Source organism: Parasteatoda tepidariorum, chromosome X1 (assembly GCF_043381705.1).
Source record: "Parasteatoda tepidariorum isolate YZ-2023 chromosome X1, CAS_Ptep_4.0, whole genome shotgun sequence".
NCBI lineage: Eukaryota > Metazoa > Arthropoda > Arachnida > Araneae > Theridiidae > Parasteatoda > Parasteatoda tepidariorum.
This window is the reverse complement of record NC_092214.1, coordinates 29836015-29855061: the sequence shown is the minus strand read 5'-3', so window position 1 is coordinate 29855061 and position 19047 is coordinate 29836015. Positions and strand designations below refer to the sequence as shown.

The 19047-nt window shown below is 27.9% G+C and overlaps 1 protein-coding gene across 1 annotated transcript in view; it reads right to left on the bottom strand.

Moving 5' to 3' along the window:
- LOC107457152 (arylsulfatase B-like) overlaps nt 1-15970 on the bottom strand; it is a gene marked incomplete in the record, with an annotated part of 33140 nt that extends 17170 nt beyond the window's left edge. The window contains 4 exon segments of the mRNA XM_071187417.1: nt 2451-2585; nt 4445-4557; nt 9195-9354; nt 15262-15970. Coding sequence (XP_071043518.1) covers nt 2451-2585; nt 4445-4557; nt 9195-9354; nt 15262-15450 — 597 coding nt within the window.
- Nucleotides 15971-19047: the final 3077 nt, after the last annotated feature.

Here is a 19047-nt window from a genome sequence, read left to right as displayed (position 1 = left end):
TTAAGATGGGAGGAATGAATCGATGAATCAGTGAATCAATAAATAAGCATATCAACTAATTAGTGAATACACAGATCAACGTAAGCAGTGAATCAGCAAAAAAATGAATCACGAAATCAATGAATCTATAAAAGAGTAAATCAATGAATCGGCGAGGCAGTGAAACAATAAATCCTTGAGTGATCCCTTGACCTGCTGATTCGTTTATTTAAATATTTAATTTTTCTCAATTTGCTTGCAGCTGTTTCATTGACTTATTGATTCACTCTTTTCTCGTGTTTCTCTTTTTTATTGATTCGCTCATTCATTGATTTTACTTACTGATTCAATATTACCTTTATTTGTTCATCTACTAATTCTTTTATTTGATGACTCGTTTATACGATATCCTTTTTTTTAATATAATTTCCAAACTGTTTATTTAACAAACTGATTCATTGGATCGCTTATTAATCAATTTTCTCATTTATTTATCTGATGTTTCATTGACTTATTGATTCACTCTTTTCTCTCTTTTCTCGTGTTTCTCTTTTTTATTGATTCGCTCATTCATTGATTCTACTTACTGATTCAATATTACCTTTATTTGTTCATCTACTATTTCTTTTATTTGATGACTCGTTTATACGATATCTTTTCTTTTAATATAATTTCCAAACTGTTTATTTAACAAACTGATTCATTGGATTGCTTATTAATCAATTTTCTCATTTATTTATCTGCTGATTCATTGACTTTCTGATTTATTAAAATTTGTAAGTCTATGAATTTCTAAAATGACTAAAATTCTCTCACTTTAATCAGACCCACTTTAATCAGTTTAAAATAATTTGTTGAAATAGTGACAAAACAGTTTTTTAATTCATAGTTATATTTAACTTCCAATCATTTGCACTTAGTGTGCAATCTATTCCAATCATTTTAAAATATTAATCCATGATCTAATCAGCAGACTGACAGTGGTAACAAGTAGCTTTGCTTTAAATTAAAAACTATTAAAATGATTAACTTTCTCTTCATGCTGATTTTTCTCTGCCTTTGCTCATTTAAACAATAAGATTTCCAAGCCAGTATAATTTAGATAACAGACAAATCGGCAAACTGCTCAAAACTCAATATTTTCTGCAATATTTTCAATAGATTTATAGTAAAAAAATAAAATTAAAGTAATTTTTTTTGTTAAAAAATGTTAATTTCTAAAAAGTTTTCGCATGGATACTTTTGGTCAAAGTGGTATGTTACAGTACTAATGCAGAAGTCTGAATCCAGTATATTGTTTCTTAAATTTGATTACAATAAAAAAAAATATTTGTCTCTTATTATTTATGTTTTTAATTACTTAGTTTTCAATCATTTAGTTTTCAATTATTTATGTTTTCAATTGTTAATAGTTTAAAAATTATTTATGTTTTCCAAACAACACAGTTTTTATATGCTTCTTTTAAGGTATTTATGTATCTTTCTATGGTTACATGTATAAACAGCGATGCACCGAGAGAATGTATAAAAAGTATATAGGCCAAACACTTTTTCACACCCCTCTAGATAAGAGATTCTAGACAACTGTAGAACGAATCCACTTAACTTTAGTGCAAGTTCATATGGATTTATGGAAAGTACAGCTTAACTCTTTTATCTACGGCCATAAAAATCAAGCAATGACGGTGATAGCAAACCTGCTGTATCGAGCAAGGACCAAACATGCAATGACCCTTAGTAAAGCTGAAGTAATAAACCTGATTTCTACTATAAATATTTATGTTTAAAACCCATTGCACTTCGGCTATATAATTATTATCCTTAATCGCATTAAAAAAAAGTAAAAGCTTATATAGGTTTATAGAAAGTGCAGCATACCTCTTTTTATCTACTACTACCATAAAAAAAAAATTTAAAAAAAACTGTGACCATATCCTGCTGCATAGTGCAATGAACCAAATTTACAATGACCTTTCGTAAAGTTATGAAGTAAACAAATCCGAATTTTCAGTTCAGCACAGTAAATATTAATGTAGATAAAAGCCTATTGAACTGCACCAGATTAATCTCTAGCAAATTCTAGAAACGTTCAATTTTCATAAGATTTGTGAGTGGTCTTTAGATATCCTTGAAAACATGCCAGGACAAAGAACGTTCTTTTCAATTATTTCACTTATATTTCTAACGATGCTTCTCAAAATCTCATGTCCGAATTGAAATTTCTAAGTTGAAGGTTGCCATCATGCCTTTCAACTTCAAGAAGCTAATGACCGACTGCTCCAATTTTTTTCGAAGATGGTATTCTTTTTGAATTCATTGGACACGTGTTTCCCCTTTTTTCTATTTCCAAAATTTCCATGTATTCACGAGACAGATTAAGATGGGAGGAATTTTTAACGGATCTCGGATATCGTTTCTTGAATCATAAATAATTACTTTAGTTATTTTTTAAAAAAATTTTATGTTTTCACCTTTGCTCCTCCGGATACATCTTGATAATAGCAAGTGTAGTCATAGTAATCAATATTATCGTTTAAAAATCCAAAAAATGTATCAAAGCCCCTCCTGGTAGGAAAATAACTTTTCTTGTGATATCCTAAATGCCACTAAAATAAATATTAAAAAAAATAATAAAAATAGAAAAAGTACATGCATGATTAAAAAATGCTTTTGAAATAACTCAAAATTATCAAGAAATTATAAAGAGTGATCAAATCAGCATTATATATATTTAAACTCTTCAACAATCCTGCTTTTTCGCTGAATCTCGCCAAAATTCACATTTGTGTTCAGATTTGTTTGGCATATCACCATGGCACGAAAAACAGTTACTCATTGCATAAAAATTCTTACCGTTTATTACGAAAACTATTGAATCTATTCGGGGTTCGTTCTGAGCATTACATATAATATATGATCAACTTAACTTAGGGCATAAAATTCGTAATTTACTTAGAAAGTTGGAGGCAAACGATAAATTAGTATTATATATCAAAAGGTGAAATTCGAGTCAGATGGTAAATTAGTATTGTACCACTTGAGTTAAACTCCAAATAATCACAAATACTTGATAATCTTGAAATCCAACTATTATTCGTATAATGAGTGCAGATTTGTGTGGAAAAATAACTTAAAACTGAAGATCCAGAACCAATTTTTTTTTTAAAAATCCAGAGAAGGTCATTTACATGAAATCAGTTTGGAATCAAAAATGCCATAAGCTAATTACTGAACTAGAAACAGTTTCACATCAATGACTTAAACCATTTTGTTTTCATTTCAAATTAAAAATATTTAGCTCTTATTTGATCACCCTTTATCTAAATGCTAATAATTATCAGTTTTACTGCATAAAATAATTTTAAATATGCATGAACACAAAATATTTCTTCATTTAAAGTTATTAATTATAATTTGAGTTTGACAATCAGGCTTGGAGTAAAATTTCAAATTGTAAATTGTAAAAAAAAAAAAACAGTTTTAATATATAATTCATTTAAGAGCAGGAGTTCCCTAACTTTTCTAATTTGCGGCATCTTTACAAAATTTAAAATAGTGTCGTGTCGCTCAATTATATAAATATTTATTATAAATATTATACATGATAGCATCTTGAGAAAAAGGTATGGCCAAAAACTCAAATATGGTAAAATTTACCTTGTTTCTGGCTATATGTGAACATCAAAAAACTCGATAATTTTTAATGAAGCCCTTTTGTTATGATTTTAGTAAAATTAATAATAAATAGAGTTCGGTAAAATTCTTCGATAAAATTTACATTTCAGTTTTATATTTTTTACTAAATGTGTGACAATACGAACTACAATTTTAAAAACCAGAATTTCCGGTAAACAGTTAACACTTGAACGAAAAAAATACCAAATGAATGGTTTAAATATCATATATTTTGAGCATTAAACCAAAATTGCGTCTTTGTTTTTTTAATCAGAAATGTCATTAAGATACAGTATAGGAATTTTTTTTCTCCGTGTACATATTCTAATTACGAATGATTTTATAATCTTTAATGATTTAATGATAAATTGACATTTTATTGCTCATTTAAACATAATTTGTTTTTAAATATCCAGAATATAACTTCATTATAACACTAAATACTCTTTTTTATTCAAAACTGTCATGTAATTGGCACGTGATTATTAAGTGTCAAACATTACCAGTTTTAATTCGGACATACGTTTTCTAATTCTGTAATTATTATTTGCTCAGTATTTATATTATTAACATGAAAGCTTCTTTGAAAATTTTTTTTTTCTTTTTTTAGCAAAATGAATAAAAAATAATAATACTTATTTCACGTGCGAAATATAAAAAAATTGCCTACTTTTCTGATAAAAATTTTTAAAAAATTGCTATATTTCGAGCCAAAATAAAAAAGAGCGCTTACTTTCTGACCAAAATAGAAATATTACCTACACTCCGAGCAAAATAAAAAAATTCATACTTTTCCAACCAAATGAGTTTTATAATTTCTCTTCTTCATGTAGTCAGCTAATGTCATTATATCTAAAGGCAAACCAGAGGCTTCAGCTGGCTTTATATTCCCATGCTGTAAACCTTTTCAAATAACATAAAAGAGAAAAATATTCAAACAATTTTGAGTAAACATGTATTTGAACAGCAAATAATTTAAAAATCATCAGCATATGTCTAATGAAAAAATAAATTTTCTTCATAATAGCTTAAATGAGAACACAATTAAAAAATTTAAAAAAAAAAAATTTATAAATTTTAAGATACAGTGCATTTTACACGCACCACGTATGAGTGGAACAAGTTTCAATGCACGTTTAAAAAAATAGATCACACTTACAGTTAATAAATCATTCAATTTCACCAAACATTTTTAAAAGATTCTATGTCTGCTAATATGAAAAATGTTGTTTTAAAAAAACACCATTTAAAGTTTACGTAAGTTTATTTCATCCATTAGTGCACCAATTTATAATACGCCATACTTTTCTTATTTTAGTGTGTCTCAACTTTTATTTCTAGAACAATGCCCTCAAATGCAATCATTTTTAAAAATAAAATAAAAAACGCTTATAAAAACCACACACACAGTGGTGTTTCCCCTTAAGAACTAAGCTCTAATTGAACAATTCTAATAATTGAATAGAACAATGCTAACTTTTCAAGCTTAAATTTTATAAATTAAAGAAACAATGACTAAGTGACTCAACTAAAACTGAATGAAGGAAAACGATGTATTTTATTTCTTATTACCCTTTAAATATTAATTACACTATTGTTAAAATAAATATATGTATTTCCTTAATTTTTAGCTTTTCTTATGAAAAATATATATATTACACATTGTAAAAAAAAAATCTGAAACGTTTCTGAATTAATGGGCCAGCTACGGAGCATGTAGTTTTCAAAAACGTCTCTTAATATTTCGGAAACCTCTTGTGGGGCTTAGCTACCAACAATGCTAACCGTAATCTATCAAAAGATTCCTCAAGATAGAATCGAGTTAACATGTAGTATATACTAGTGAATTGGAATTTAATAGTTGTAGTGGTAACTACGCTGCATTACTTCCCCACCAGAACTTTTTTGTTGTAGAATTCGACTGGTGGACAACACTAGTTGATTCATGCTGTTTTGCGAGAGACTAGGAAAGTTGTATTAAGACCACCATGTTTTGAGCGCTGGTCATGAGAGCTGTATTAAGATCATGGTTGCGGGCGTGGTCACTCCTGTGCTGCAATTAGCAGTCGAGTGAGTACAGACCCCCGTTGTGTGTGATCGAGACTGAGTAGCAACAGCGTGAGGACGACAATATCGCAGTTACGAATAGCAAGTCAACTGTCCATCGAACCATCCATCGAACAAAGAGTGTTCAAATCAAAGAGGGCGTTTCAGTCGAGGTAGATGTGTTGGTCGAGGCAGGCGTATTCAGATCACGTCTGCGAGTCACCGATGAGGAGCTAGGCTACCGACAACGTCAAAAGTCATCTATCAAAAAGTACCTCCTGGTAGAATCGAGTCTTCATGTCTTATATACTAGCGAATAGGAATTGACTGGTTGTGGTAATTACGCTACATTACTCCCCCACACCGATAGAATCTAGTTAACTAGTTAACATTTCTTATATACAAGTGAATTGGATTTTAATAGTTGCAGTTGTAGCTACGCTACACTCCGAAACTGAATTGGTGCCAATGCGATTCAATTTCCTACTTTTGAAAATAAAATAAATGTTTCTCAGTTGATCGGAAATATGATATTTAATAAAGTTTTCTGAGAATTTCGGAAACATTTCTGTCGAGTCAAAATTAGTTTCCGAATTTCTTAACAGTGCAAAGAAAATTATAGATGGAATATAAAATTTCAGAACAGTTTTTAATTAAGAATTTTAGTTATCACTTTATAGTAATTCTCCAACAATAATCCATTTCATTAAAATATTACATCATGTTGTCCAAAGCTCAAATAATACAATTCAAAACTTGTATGATTTTAGCAACTCTAAAGACGAAACTCTAAGGAGAGAAAAAAGTTTAAGCAGACAATAACGTAGAGAATCATGGGAGGTTTGACTCACTCTATTTTTCTATGTTTAAACATTCATTTAGTGGATGAACACCAAATTGGATTCGTGATATCAAGCACAAATATTTTCTGTCTATTGACCATTTTTAAGCCTAATAAAGCATAATAATCACAGCTGATAGCATTTTTATACAGACAAGTATTTTCTTCCAATTTTTCCCATACCATCTGCTTTTGACCTACATAGCATAAAGTTGAGTTTTTTGCGTACTTATATGAATTTATTGAGTTTGTTTAAAAATAGGAAAAGTAAATACATGTGTATACTGATTATTCTCTTTTACTTTCAATTTCAGCATATTTTTAAATCTTTTTTACAAAATGGTTATTCAGGAACTTTTAGATTTCTAATTTTTCCTTAGTAAATAAATATGATATATTTCTTTTAATTCATTAAAAATCTTTAGACATTTAATTATTTATATATAAGTTTTAATAACTCTTTTAATTCCTCTGCGATAACCTCCCTCATTGTGAGTCATACCAACCTCATCGAAGAGGTTGGACGTAGTTTGCGCATACTTGAAAAATCAGTAACAAAAAGATTTATCGAAAAAGATTTAAGATTTATAAGTGACAAAAGATAATTTAGGGAAAAAATAATAATGTTAACTGGTGGCAAACATTATAATCTATTGAATAATGTTAACTTGGAAATTTTATTACATTAACAAAAAAAAAATAATAAAATTCAAAATTGTGGTACAGGTTTCCCTATAAATCATTTGAAAACGAAACATTAAAAGTATCATGCCACCACGTCATGATGACGTAATGTTCAAGTATAGATGTAGTTATTTTGAGAGTTATTGGTGTTTGGACAGTGAGACATGCTGTTATATTGCACGGTCCAAATATCAATAATTCCTCGGAGTCCCAGACTCCTATAAAAGTACGTCTTGCCTTCTCAGACACTTCGTGCGAACTCTCAAAATAACTACATCTATACTTGAACATTACGTCATCATGACGTGGTGGCATTACAAAAAGATTTTGAGTGAACCATTGTGAGTCATACTATCCTCATCGAAGGAGGTTAGACCTAGTTTGCACATTCTTGAAAAATTAGTGACAAAAAACTAGACTGTAATTTGAGGAAAAAATAATAATTTTAACTGGTGGCAAACATTATAGTCTATTGAATAATCCTAACTTGGAAATTTTATTACATTAACAAAGCAAAACAAAAATTATACAATGTGGTACATATTTCCCATGTTTCCCTATAAATCACTTGAAAACGAAACATAAAAAGCTTTTTAAATTTAAAGTTAAAATGTTTTTAAAAAATGAATTACCTTTTATTTTTTCTTGTTATAACAAAAACTGTTTCTCAATATTAGGTATCACTTATAAGAAAAAATTTGTAAAATGACTTGAAAGAAATTAATGTTACCATGAGTTGTTAAAAATATTCTTTTTCTCTCTATTTCAATCTAAATGTTAAGTAATTTCAAATGCTATAAAATTTATATTAAAAACGATTTTAAAATATTTTTCATTAAATTGAATAATATTTTATCACTTTTCCTGCTAAGAGACTTGCAACGTCTATTTCCCCCCCACAGAACTGCGTAAAATTTTAGGAGTAAATAACATCATATTTTAGTGAACCAAGCAAGATTATAGCATTAATATATATTTCCAGTGAGGTATTATTTGTTTCAATATTCAGTTTATTTTAGTATCATTTTTATCATCATCCAGATTTTTTTCATTAAATACATAAAATTAAAATTTATCGTAAAAATATTCAATTTTAAAAAAATGTGTCTTCAGTTTAAATACCGATGTTAAAGTAACACAGCTCATTAAAATCCATGACGAATCATATTATTCTGAAATAACTATATCAAAACAATGAACATAATTTACATATTATTCTGAAATAACTACGTATATCAAAACAATGAACATAATTTACATATAATCTTAAACAGAAAAAAAAGTGCACAGGCGAGAGTATAAATTACCAGAAACAGTTCATTATTCTAGTTTAAATAATTAGTTTTGACCCTTAATTAATATACACTACTGGATGATTCTGTACAACGGTTATAAATTTAGCGTGGGGATAGGGCAAATCTAAGTATTTAGAATTGCATAGCAACCCTTGACTGAAAATGTCACTAGGTACAGATAGAGATGCTTTCCAGTTAGGAACTGGCTGTTTAAGCGCATTTGAATGGGTACTTTTATTGACCTAAAATTAAATTTTTTTTCTAATAATTATTGTCAAAATTCGTATTCAAATAGTCCCAGAATTAGCAGTTAAATCGTAAAACTGTTTTGACAACTAAACTGGAAAGCTTTACCAGTTAGTCACCTAATCAATAATGAACTATTATAGCTAAATCTGGACCTATTTGAATAAAATTTTTGACAATAATTATAAAAAAACGTAAAATTAAAAAAATTTAGGAAAATTAAAGTACCGATTCAAATGCGCTTGAACAAGTTCATAATAAGAAAGTGTTCCTAACAGCGTACAATGACATTTCTGGTCTTAGTTTGATATATAATTCTTAATCCTTATGATGTACCCTACCTCCCTTACGAGTTTATAATTGCTGTACTGAATAATCCAGTATGTAATTTAATTCTATCAATACGCAAAACTGTTCTTAATACGGACCTAGTCGGTTAGCATATCTTCCTGACATCAAAGCACCTCGTGATGGAGTACATTGCGAATGAGTATAATAATTATTAAGAACAACACCAGTGGCAGCTAAAGCATCAATATTTGGCGTTGGTATCTGAGGTGATCCATGAAAACTAACATCATTCCAACCCTTAATGAGGAAGAAGAAAATATAATTACTTTAAATTAATGGACAATGTCATTGTAATAGACAAACAGTTATAGATGAAAAAATTGCAGTACTTTGTAAAAAAAAATACAAAAATTATGACTACATTTAGATTGTAATATTAGAAACCATACAAACAAAGTCATACAAAAGTTTCAGGTCAGAATATATATTACTTCTTTCAGCTTAAGGCTATATTTATAAATAACTTAAATAAGATGCAAAAAATCTCTTAAAATATGCGTATAAATAATTAATGTGCTATATTGGAAACATAAAGCTGTTATGAACGAAAACTATTTTTTCAATCGAATTAAAATAACGATATAACCCAACGACTTTTGCACGTCACTGTACGCATTTATTGTTAAATAGAGAAATCCTATAAATAGTTAAGATTAAAAAAATGCTATCATAACAGACAAATGGAAATTACCTTGTTTTTATACACAATAAAAAATTCCGGATCAAATTATCACGGTATAAAATAATGGTACTTTGGGTGCATCATCCGTATACTCCATTGTACTGTAAAATCCATTTTTGCCGTAAAATATTTTACCATAATTTTTACAGTAATATTTATTTAATTAGAGTGATTCAGGGATTTTACGGAAATTATTAATGAGAAAATTACAGTATATAAGAGTTTTTGTTCCGAAAAATGTTATGGTAAAAATTACCAGCACCCTGAGTACCAGTACTTTTTACCGGAATTTAATCCGGAATTTTTTACAGTGTACATAACTTTATTACTTGTAAAATAATTTTCTTATAAATGCATTACTTTAGAAATAATGCATATTTCATTGAAAAAATAATGTATTTTATTGAGTAGGAATTCAGAAACTAAGGACTTCAGGAATCTAATAATTCAGTAATGGAGTAGGAATGCCTATAAAAGTTCAAAATTTAGGAAAAGAGAAAAATTTACCAATTTTTTTAGTAAATATAACAACTGATTTAGTGTTATTAATTACATTAGTTACACGCATAATAAAATCTGCAGTTCAGGATATATTGCCATGTAAGAATTTGAATACCACCCAGCATCAGATAAATATTTTTATAAAAAGTAAAATACCGAAAAATAGTTATAATAGCATGGAATGATCCTACTTCAAAATACTATTTCCCTGTAATTGTTTGAAATATGCGTAATTTCTTTAAAAATCTTACGATTTTTCCAATTTTATTCAATAATGATTAAGCTTAATCCTAAATAACTTCAGTGAAGAAAGTATGTGAAAAGAAATGCACAAAAGCACATAAATTAAGTTATTAGTAACACGATCTATATTTTAAAATATAAAGCAACCCTTCTCTTTCAAAAAGAAATCAAATACTGAAATTAGGTAACTCAATATTTTACAATTTCAAGTTATTTACAGATTTTTTCATGATAAGGTAACCTAGTTAGAGGTTGGAGATACTATAACTAGCGTAAATCAAAAAGAATCGAAAGTTTGATCTACTAATCGGATTGTTATGAAGTAACATGTCATTTCAATGGTCACCTAAAATACGATAGTTAATTTGTGCGATCGATATCTATGAGATAAATAAAAATTATACGTGTAACTCATTATACGGAGATAATTTCATGCGAAAGAATTTCCATTATTTATTAATTTTTATTTTAATATAGTTTTTAAACAAAGTTGTGAAATTAAAAGTGCACAACTTTTTAACTTATTTCAAACTTCGCAATAAAAAGTGACAAATCCAAATTTTGAAGAGAATCGATAGCAAAATAAAGTGTTCTTGAAAATATGAATTAAAAAATTTTTATTTATTAATGAAAAAGTAAAAACTTATTAAAACATATAATAAATTCTTGAGAAATCTTGAAATTCCATTACTGAGAATTAGAGGCATTATATTAATATCTGTATAGTTTAATTAATTATCTCCAAACTCTACAGTGACATAAAGAAAGTATCTACAGTAATTTATGGATTCAATTTAAAATTCAATTGCATTTCTTAAGAATTTGTGTTATAGATGAAGTAACCTTTTTCACGTCATGCACCTTTTCTGAGACGGTATTCAAGTTGATAGTCCTTGTGCGTTTTTATTCATGAAGAATGATAAAAGTTTTGAAGCGAAATAAAATATATTTTTCAAAGTACCTACATATTAAGCAAATTTTTATAAATATAAATGAGTCAGAAATTAGAATAAAATTTAGTTTAATGATTGTATGGCTAATCTTTAAAAAGGATAATTAAATTGGTTGAAAAAACTTTATGCAAAAAAAAAATTCTTTTTTTCATTCTCATTATTTATAAACCATTAGATAATCATGACCACTTTTACACAGTCACAATTAAGATAATCACTTAATCGCCTTTTTATTTATTTATTCATTTTAAACGGCAGGCTACTCAATTTAAGATACCCCGATATAGCTCAAAAAGCAACCTATGCAGCAATGTATTGTGGAATGAAAAACCTATGAATTAGCATCCTATACTTTTTCCTCTCAATTCCATTTTATAATTTTTTTTTTTTACTTTCTTCTTCATTCATAAACGACTTCCATTTTTAATTTAGATCCCTGTGTTATTTTTTTTTTTAAAAATCGACGAAATTATTTCAAAAAAGTGATAAATAATTAAATATCAGAGTTTTCTTATGTCTTTAAAAGTCAAATTTTTCATAAAAATATTTGTTTATTAACAAACAAAGTCAAAACAAAAATGAAAGAAGATCAACGTTGCTACAGTGACTAAAAACAGAAAAAGAAACCATCAAATAAAAAGAGTATTTAGAAAAATCCATCAAAATTGTGAAAGGATGAAATATTTCTAAAACAGATAACTGAAATGAAGATAAATGTTTTTTCAATTGGATTAATTTGGGACTCATGGATCCTCCTCCTGACTAGCTATGCCACCGCTTATCTGAACAATTTTATTTCATTTATTTCTTTTGGAAAAGAATTGTTTTTTAAGTTTTACCTAGTCTATTCAATTCAAAAATAGACATTGGTTTTTACCATTTTTTTTCTTTTTGCATGTATCACGTCAGGTATGATAATCCAACTATCTAGACTTCCCATTGTAGGAACAATACAATTCTTTTTTTTTTTTTTNATTTACCGTTTTTTTTTTTTTTTTTTTTTTGCATATATGACGTGAGGTATGAAAATCTAACTACTTTGCCTTCCTATTGTAATAATAATATAGTTTACATCAATTTAGAAGCATACATTCATTTTCAACATCTTTTGGCATATATCACGCCAGGTAGAAGAATATAACTATTATGACTTCGTGTTGTAATAATACAGTCTACTCCAATTCAAAACTATGCACTCGTTTTTACCTTTTTACTTATTTTTCATTTATTTATTTATTTGTTTATTTATTTGTTTGTTTGTTTATTTATTTATTTTGCGCATATTACATCAGACGCGAAAATCTTAACTTTGTGTAGTAAAAGATAGAATGTCTTAAAGAAATATAGAATGATGGAATAGATAGAGTAGAAAAATAGAATGTAAAAGAAATCATTCTAATTTTTATATATTTCTTTTTATTTTCAAGTTTCTAATTATGATGGAACATAATGGATTTTAAGCGGAATAAAGAAAATTCTGACAAAGGAATAGTTCCTTTGTACCTTCATCCCTGAATATTTTTAGACTCACTCCGAAACAAAATCGGTAATTCCACTGCAGATAAGTTTGTTTTTTATTATGAAAAGAAATAATTTCATCTTTCTTTCTTTTTTTATTTTCATTTCAAATACATGCTTATGTATGTTGCAGACTATGAAATATTTAAATTAGTTACAAATTTCGAAGTTGCAAATTTCGTAATTCCTACCACGTTTCTTCACAAATTGAAGCTTTATTTGATTATTCTAAAAAAATTGGTTCAAAATTTTAAATGAATTGTTCGTTAGTTAATCATTTGAACTTTCAGTGTAACTTTTATCTTCACATCGTTACATTTATTATGTAGCTCAATACTTTGTACTGTTACTAGTTTATAGTAAAAATTATATTTATTTGTAGTAATAGCAAATTAGTTTTATCTTTCTCTTTTAGATTCAAAATCCAATATTGATACAATTCCTTAAAACAAGTGATTATAAGTCACGCTTTTCGGGTATAAAAGTGGTTTAAGTCGTAAATGTTAAACTATTTATTCTAACTAATTTTTAAAATCATTTTATATTATTATTCATGCATTTAACATACAAAAGATTAAAATATCTTTCAACGGAACTTCCGTTGATTAATTAAAGCTGCACATTGTAAATTTTTTGGAAAAAAGATCTTTTTATTTGTTTACACATTTACTTATTGCACAGGTTAACAGTATACAGTACATTTGAGAATATTTTTCAAAAAGTATAAATTGAAACTGATATAAATAAGAAAGATAAAGCATTTTTTGCATTGACTAACTATACTTATTTCGTTGTATTTATTTTAAACTTAATGTTCAGGTTTAATCAAGCATTCCTAAACTATGTTACATCTTATATAATGACTCTGTTTTTTTTCTTTTTTTACTTTTCTAATTAGAATCTAAAACAGCTGTTCCCAAAAAGAGTTCTGCGTTCCGTGGAAGAGTTCTGCGTTCTAGGGTTCCGTGGAAGAGTCACAGAGAGTCCGAGGGGAATGTTTTTATAAAGCATTTTTATAAGGAATGTATTTTTATAAGGAAAAATGCAAAATTTGAATGAAATTGTTCGAATAGTTCCGGAGAAATCAAATTTTAAAAGTTCCTGAACAGGAACTATTCAACGATTTCGTTCAAATTTTGCATTTTGCCATGTAAAATTACATACTTTAAAATTATGTAAAAAATTACGTTACAATTCAATTTTTTTCCGACTGTTATGAAATAAAATAATAAATATTTACTAAAATGCATGAAATAATTATGATAAACTAATTTTAAGATCGCATAAGAAGCTTTCAATTCGCATAAAAATCTCCTGAGATATTGCGAAATACGCAAAAAATAAAATTAACATTAAGGGGTCCAAACTTTGGATCGCTTTCCTGACCAAACTATAAGGGCCATAACTTCATTGCTGCTACCCCCTATATTTTGGGAGTCAGAAATCCGAATCCATCATATAAAAGATTTGTTTATTCAAAGATATATTTTTATGTCTGATTTCTTAGCTTAATATATCGTCTGAACTAATTAATTAGCATATTTGAAGTCACCCCCTACCATTAAGATTGAGTTCGAGAACTAGAAAATCAGATCATTAGATCGAAAGTTATACATGATGGTTAGTTTACTTTTTGTGCACTGTACATACATTCTTCAAACTTAAAATTATTGGTCGTATTTTATGTTAATAATTTTACTTCCATGAAAACGAGTTTGCTTTATTGGAGATTCAAAAGTTCCCTCATCTTCTATTAACTATAAAAAAATTTACTTTTCATTTGACAATTTTAAATGGTCATTTTAACTAAATCGAGATTAATTTCATTTCAAAATCATTATTCTAAACAAAGTCTCATTGCTGGAAGGAAAAAATTTTCCGCATAATACTAGACGTAAAATTTTGCCTTCCTAAGCTTACTATTTAATATATTTGGTCTTTTAGGAAAGGAATATACATTTACAAACATTATTATTATTATCAGAAACAGATTATTAAATAGTAAGATATTAAATAAAACTTCAATTTTAAATTTAAGTCCTAATCTAGTAAAAAATTTAATATAAAAGTTATCAATCTGGGAAATCATTGAGAAAAGAACAATCATTTGATACCATTTTTAAACGCTACACTTCATTAATAACTTTAACTTAAGCAAAACATAAATAAAGAATATAATTAATAATCCATGATTTAAATTTTTTGTCTATAAAACACGACTTAATAAATATAATGAATTCAACTTACCAAATCATCTACTAAAATGAATACTATATTTGGCAAATCATCAGGAACGGCAGAGTTACTAAAAATCGCTACAACTGTAAAAACGATAGCAACAAGAGCAATTGAACCAAACATTGCAATGATACGAGGCCACCAAGATTTCGAATAAGGAGTTCTCTCATCGTCTTCAAGCTCACTTTTTTCCACCATGAATATTTTAAGCGATAAATCGTTAAAGAAAAAATGATACCCTAAAACTTAATTAATCAGTGTATCATTTCAACTTAATACTAATATCCAAATCAATTGAAAATGAAAACGATTTGCAAATTAGTTACACAGTTTAAAATTAATGAACTTTTAATAGCCTTGACATCAAACAGTTCAGTATGCCATTTTCTTTTCCATTTAAAATGTAATCAAGATCAAAGTTCACTTGGTAATGCTCCGTGCAACGATCTCAGTCCAACTCAAAAACGCCATAGATCTGATTTTCGAAACAAATATTTCATCGATATTAGATTTATTTCAAGCACATTCCAACAAAAAAAGAAAAGAATGTCGTAACATTCTAAGCATATAAGTGTCAGTAACTATATACATAATATGATACTATTTTCTTCGAAATTTTCAAAGCTAAGACCATGAAGTTATTCCAATGTACTTCATATAATTCAACATCTATCCAAGAAAATGATTTACTTACTAGACCTTCACAGCAGACTAAGAACAATGCTTTGATTGCATATGCGGTGAGTTTAGAGTATTGTCCAACGCAAAACAAGACTGTCATAAAATCTTTCTTTGTATTGTAATACTAGGATTCGCATCATTGTGGAAGAGACATCATTTTTTTTCCCAAAATAATCACGTTTGTAGCCCAGTTCGAAAGAATCCTGTTAAGAAGGAATAGTTTTATTACCCTTCGTATCACAATTTTAATACACCGTTATTTTTCATTGCTTCCTCTGTTTTATAATCTTCTATCATTCATACAAAACAGAAGGAAAAAAATAGCTAGAAATGAATTTCTACATTAATCCGCATGTGGTCTAAAATATTGGAGCGTATCAAACCATATTATAGTTCAAATTTGCTGCAATTTTAATGTGTGTTTAAATTAAACCACATTATCCAACTTCTTAAACTTGATTTCGTAATGCTATGAATCAAAATGAACGGACACATAATTCAGTTTAACACTTTATGAAGGTTGTTGCAAATTTGAACAATATCAATATTATGGTTGGTTCAAGTTACAGATATTCTGGCTAAACTTTGAACCGAGCTTTATACCGATGGTTCAACATTTTACCGATCATTAAACCGTTATTTCTTATTTTTTAAGAGTGTAGAAATTAATTCACCGAAATACATTTTCTCAAGAGAAACCATCTTATTCAATAATAGGGCATAAAGGAAAGTAAGTTTCAAATTTTTTTTTATAACTTTAAATATTTCAGGGATATGGCGAAATAAGCAAAAGAAGAATTTAACAAGAGATTTAAAGTTCGGCCAGCTCTACTATCCCTATATTTTGAGGGTTGGAAAGTCGTTTATTCAGAGAAAGTACGTTTTTGTGCCTTGTTTCGGCATTTTAAAGTATCCTCTGAACATATTAATTAGCATTTTTGATTAGACGCTCGCTCGAACCATTAAAATCACATCTTAATGTATGAAAATTCAGCCATGAGATAAAAATTTATTAAGATGTCCTGTGTTTTATTTAGCGCATTGTACAGTGAGCAAAAAAAAACGGCCACCCAGAATAACTTTTGATCTAATGATCCAATTTTTACGTTCTAGGACTCAATCTTAATGGCTCGAGGGGATGACCTCAAATGTGCTGATTAATAAATGCAGATGATAAGTTACGAAATCAGACACAAAAACGTACTTTCTCTGAATGAACATTCTTTTTTTTCAACGAATTTGGATTTCTGACCCCCAAAATAAATGGGGAAGCCGCAAATCTGGAAAATATGGTCCCAATAGTTTGGTCTGGAGAGCACTCTAAAGTTTGGACCTCTTAATGTTAATTTTACTTTTTGAATAGTTTTTCAGAAATTGAATTTCTCAGATCAGAAAAAGGTCAGATATTTAAAACTCAATTCCTCAGGAACTATTCGCCTGAGTTTTCCTAAATTTTGCACTTTGCCTTGCAAAATTATGAGCGTTAAAATGATACAAAAAATTGCGTACCTTACAATTCAAATTTTTTTTCGAACCATTACTAAATAAAATAATAAAAAATTATAAATATTTATTTAAAGTTATTTTTTACAAGGAATTATCTTTGGATAAACGAATTTTATAATTGTGCGCAAAAATATTCTCGATTCGCTTAAAAAGTTCTCGAGATATAGCGAAATACGCAAGAAGTAAAATTAGCATTAAGGGGTTTAGTTTTCGGGGGGTTCTCCTAACCAAACTATTGGGACCATACTTCTCAGATCGCGGCTATCACCTATATTTTGGGAGTAAAAAATCGGAATCCATCGAAACAAAGATATATTTATTCAGAGAAAGTTCAGTTTTGCGCCTGATTTCGTAAAAATATCGTCTGCACTTATTAATTAGCATATTTGAGGTCACCCCCTCGAGCCATTAAGATTGAGTCTAAGAACGTGAAGATCCAATCATTAAATCAAAAGTTATTCGGGGTCTTTTTTTTCTCTTTTTTTTTTTTTTTCCTTTTTTGGCGCACGGTATACGTTTTGAATTCATACTATTTCAATCGCAAAACAATAAACATTTGATATGCCTTAGATTTTTCAATATGGATTGACATGAATCAAAAACTTTCAAATAATTAAATTTTCTATTTCTAACAGAAGAACTTCTTAAATAAACTTGCTAAACATTTTTTCTTTTCAAAAAAACAACAATTGAATCAAAAACTTAAGAAGTTCTTTCCTCTTCTGCTTCTTAGGTAAAAAAAAATTCTTTCGAGTTTTTTCATGAAACCTGAATAGTTGCATTGCCATCTAGTGACAATCCTAACAAAGTGAAATTCATTTATCTTCATTTCCATTAAAAAGTAAAATATTGAAAATATTTTAGCCTTCAAACACGCTGCTATAAAATTTGTTATTGTTTTTTGGAAGCACACTACTCTAATGGATTATTACTTTCTCAATAAATATTCACATTTTAAAGAAAATGAAAATTATCTGTTTATGAAATATTTTATCAGCAGCAATAACCTCTTTGCCTGAACCGACAGACTAAAAATATGAGTCACACTGCCATCTAGTGACGATCGTAAAAAAGTAAAACTCTTTAAAATTAAACCTTCATTTTCTTTGAAAGATAAAAAAAAAGAATATATATTTTATTCGTTTATATTAGATGAAATGTAATACCGTTTTCCGAAATGCATTCTAATAGGAAATTTTTTTAATAAACATTTTGAAGAAATTGGAAATTATCTGTTTATATAGTTGATTTTTTTCTAGATTAAGATCTATACAATTTTTGGTTCCTAAATAGTAATTTTTTCTTCTGAGAGTTCTAAGAGTAGTAAAATTCACATTGGATTTAGTAAATGCCTTTGTTTCATCATAATATAAATATTAGTTTATTTTTTATCTCTGTTTTGAACAAGTTTTGCTGCTAAGGTATCCAGCTGGATAAAAATCGCCAATTTTCACGAAAATTTTCGACTTTACTTTTTTTCTTTTTTTTTAACATTTGAACTGTCGTTCATTAGCTTTCTAAATTGTTCTGTTTTTTTTTTTTTTTTTTTTTTTNAATATTTTTTTTTTTTTTTTTTTTTTTCTCCTGTCTTAAGAATCGAAGTCAAAT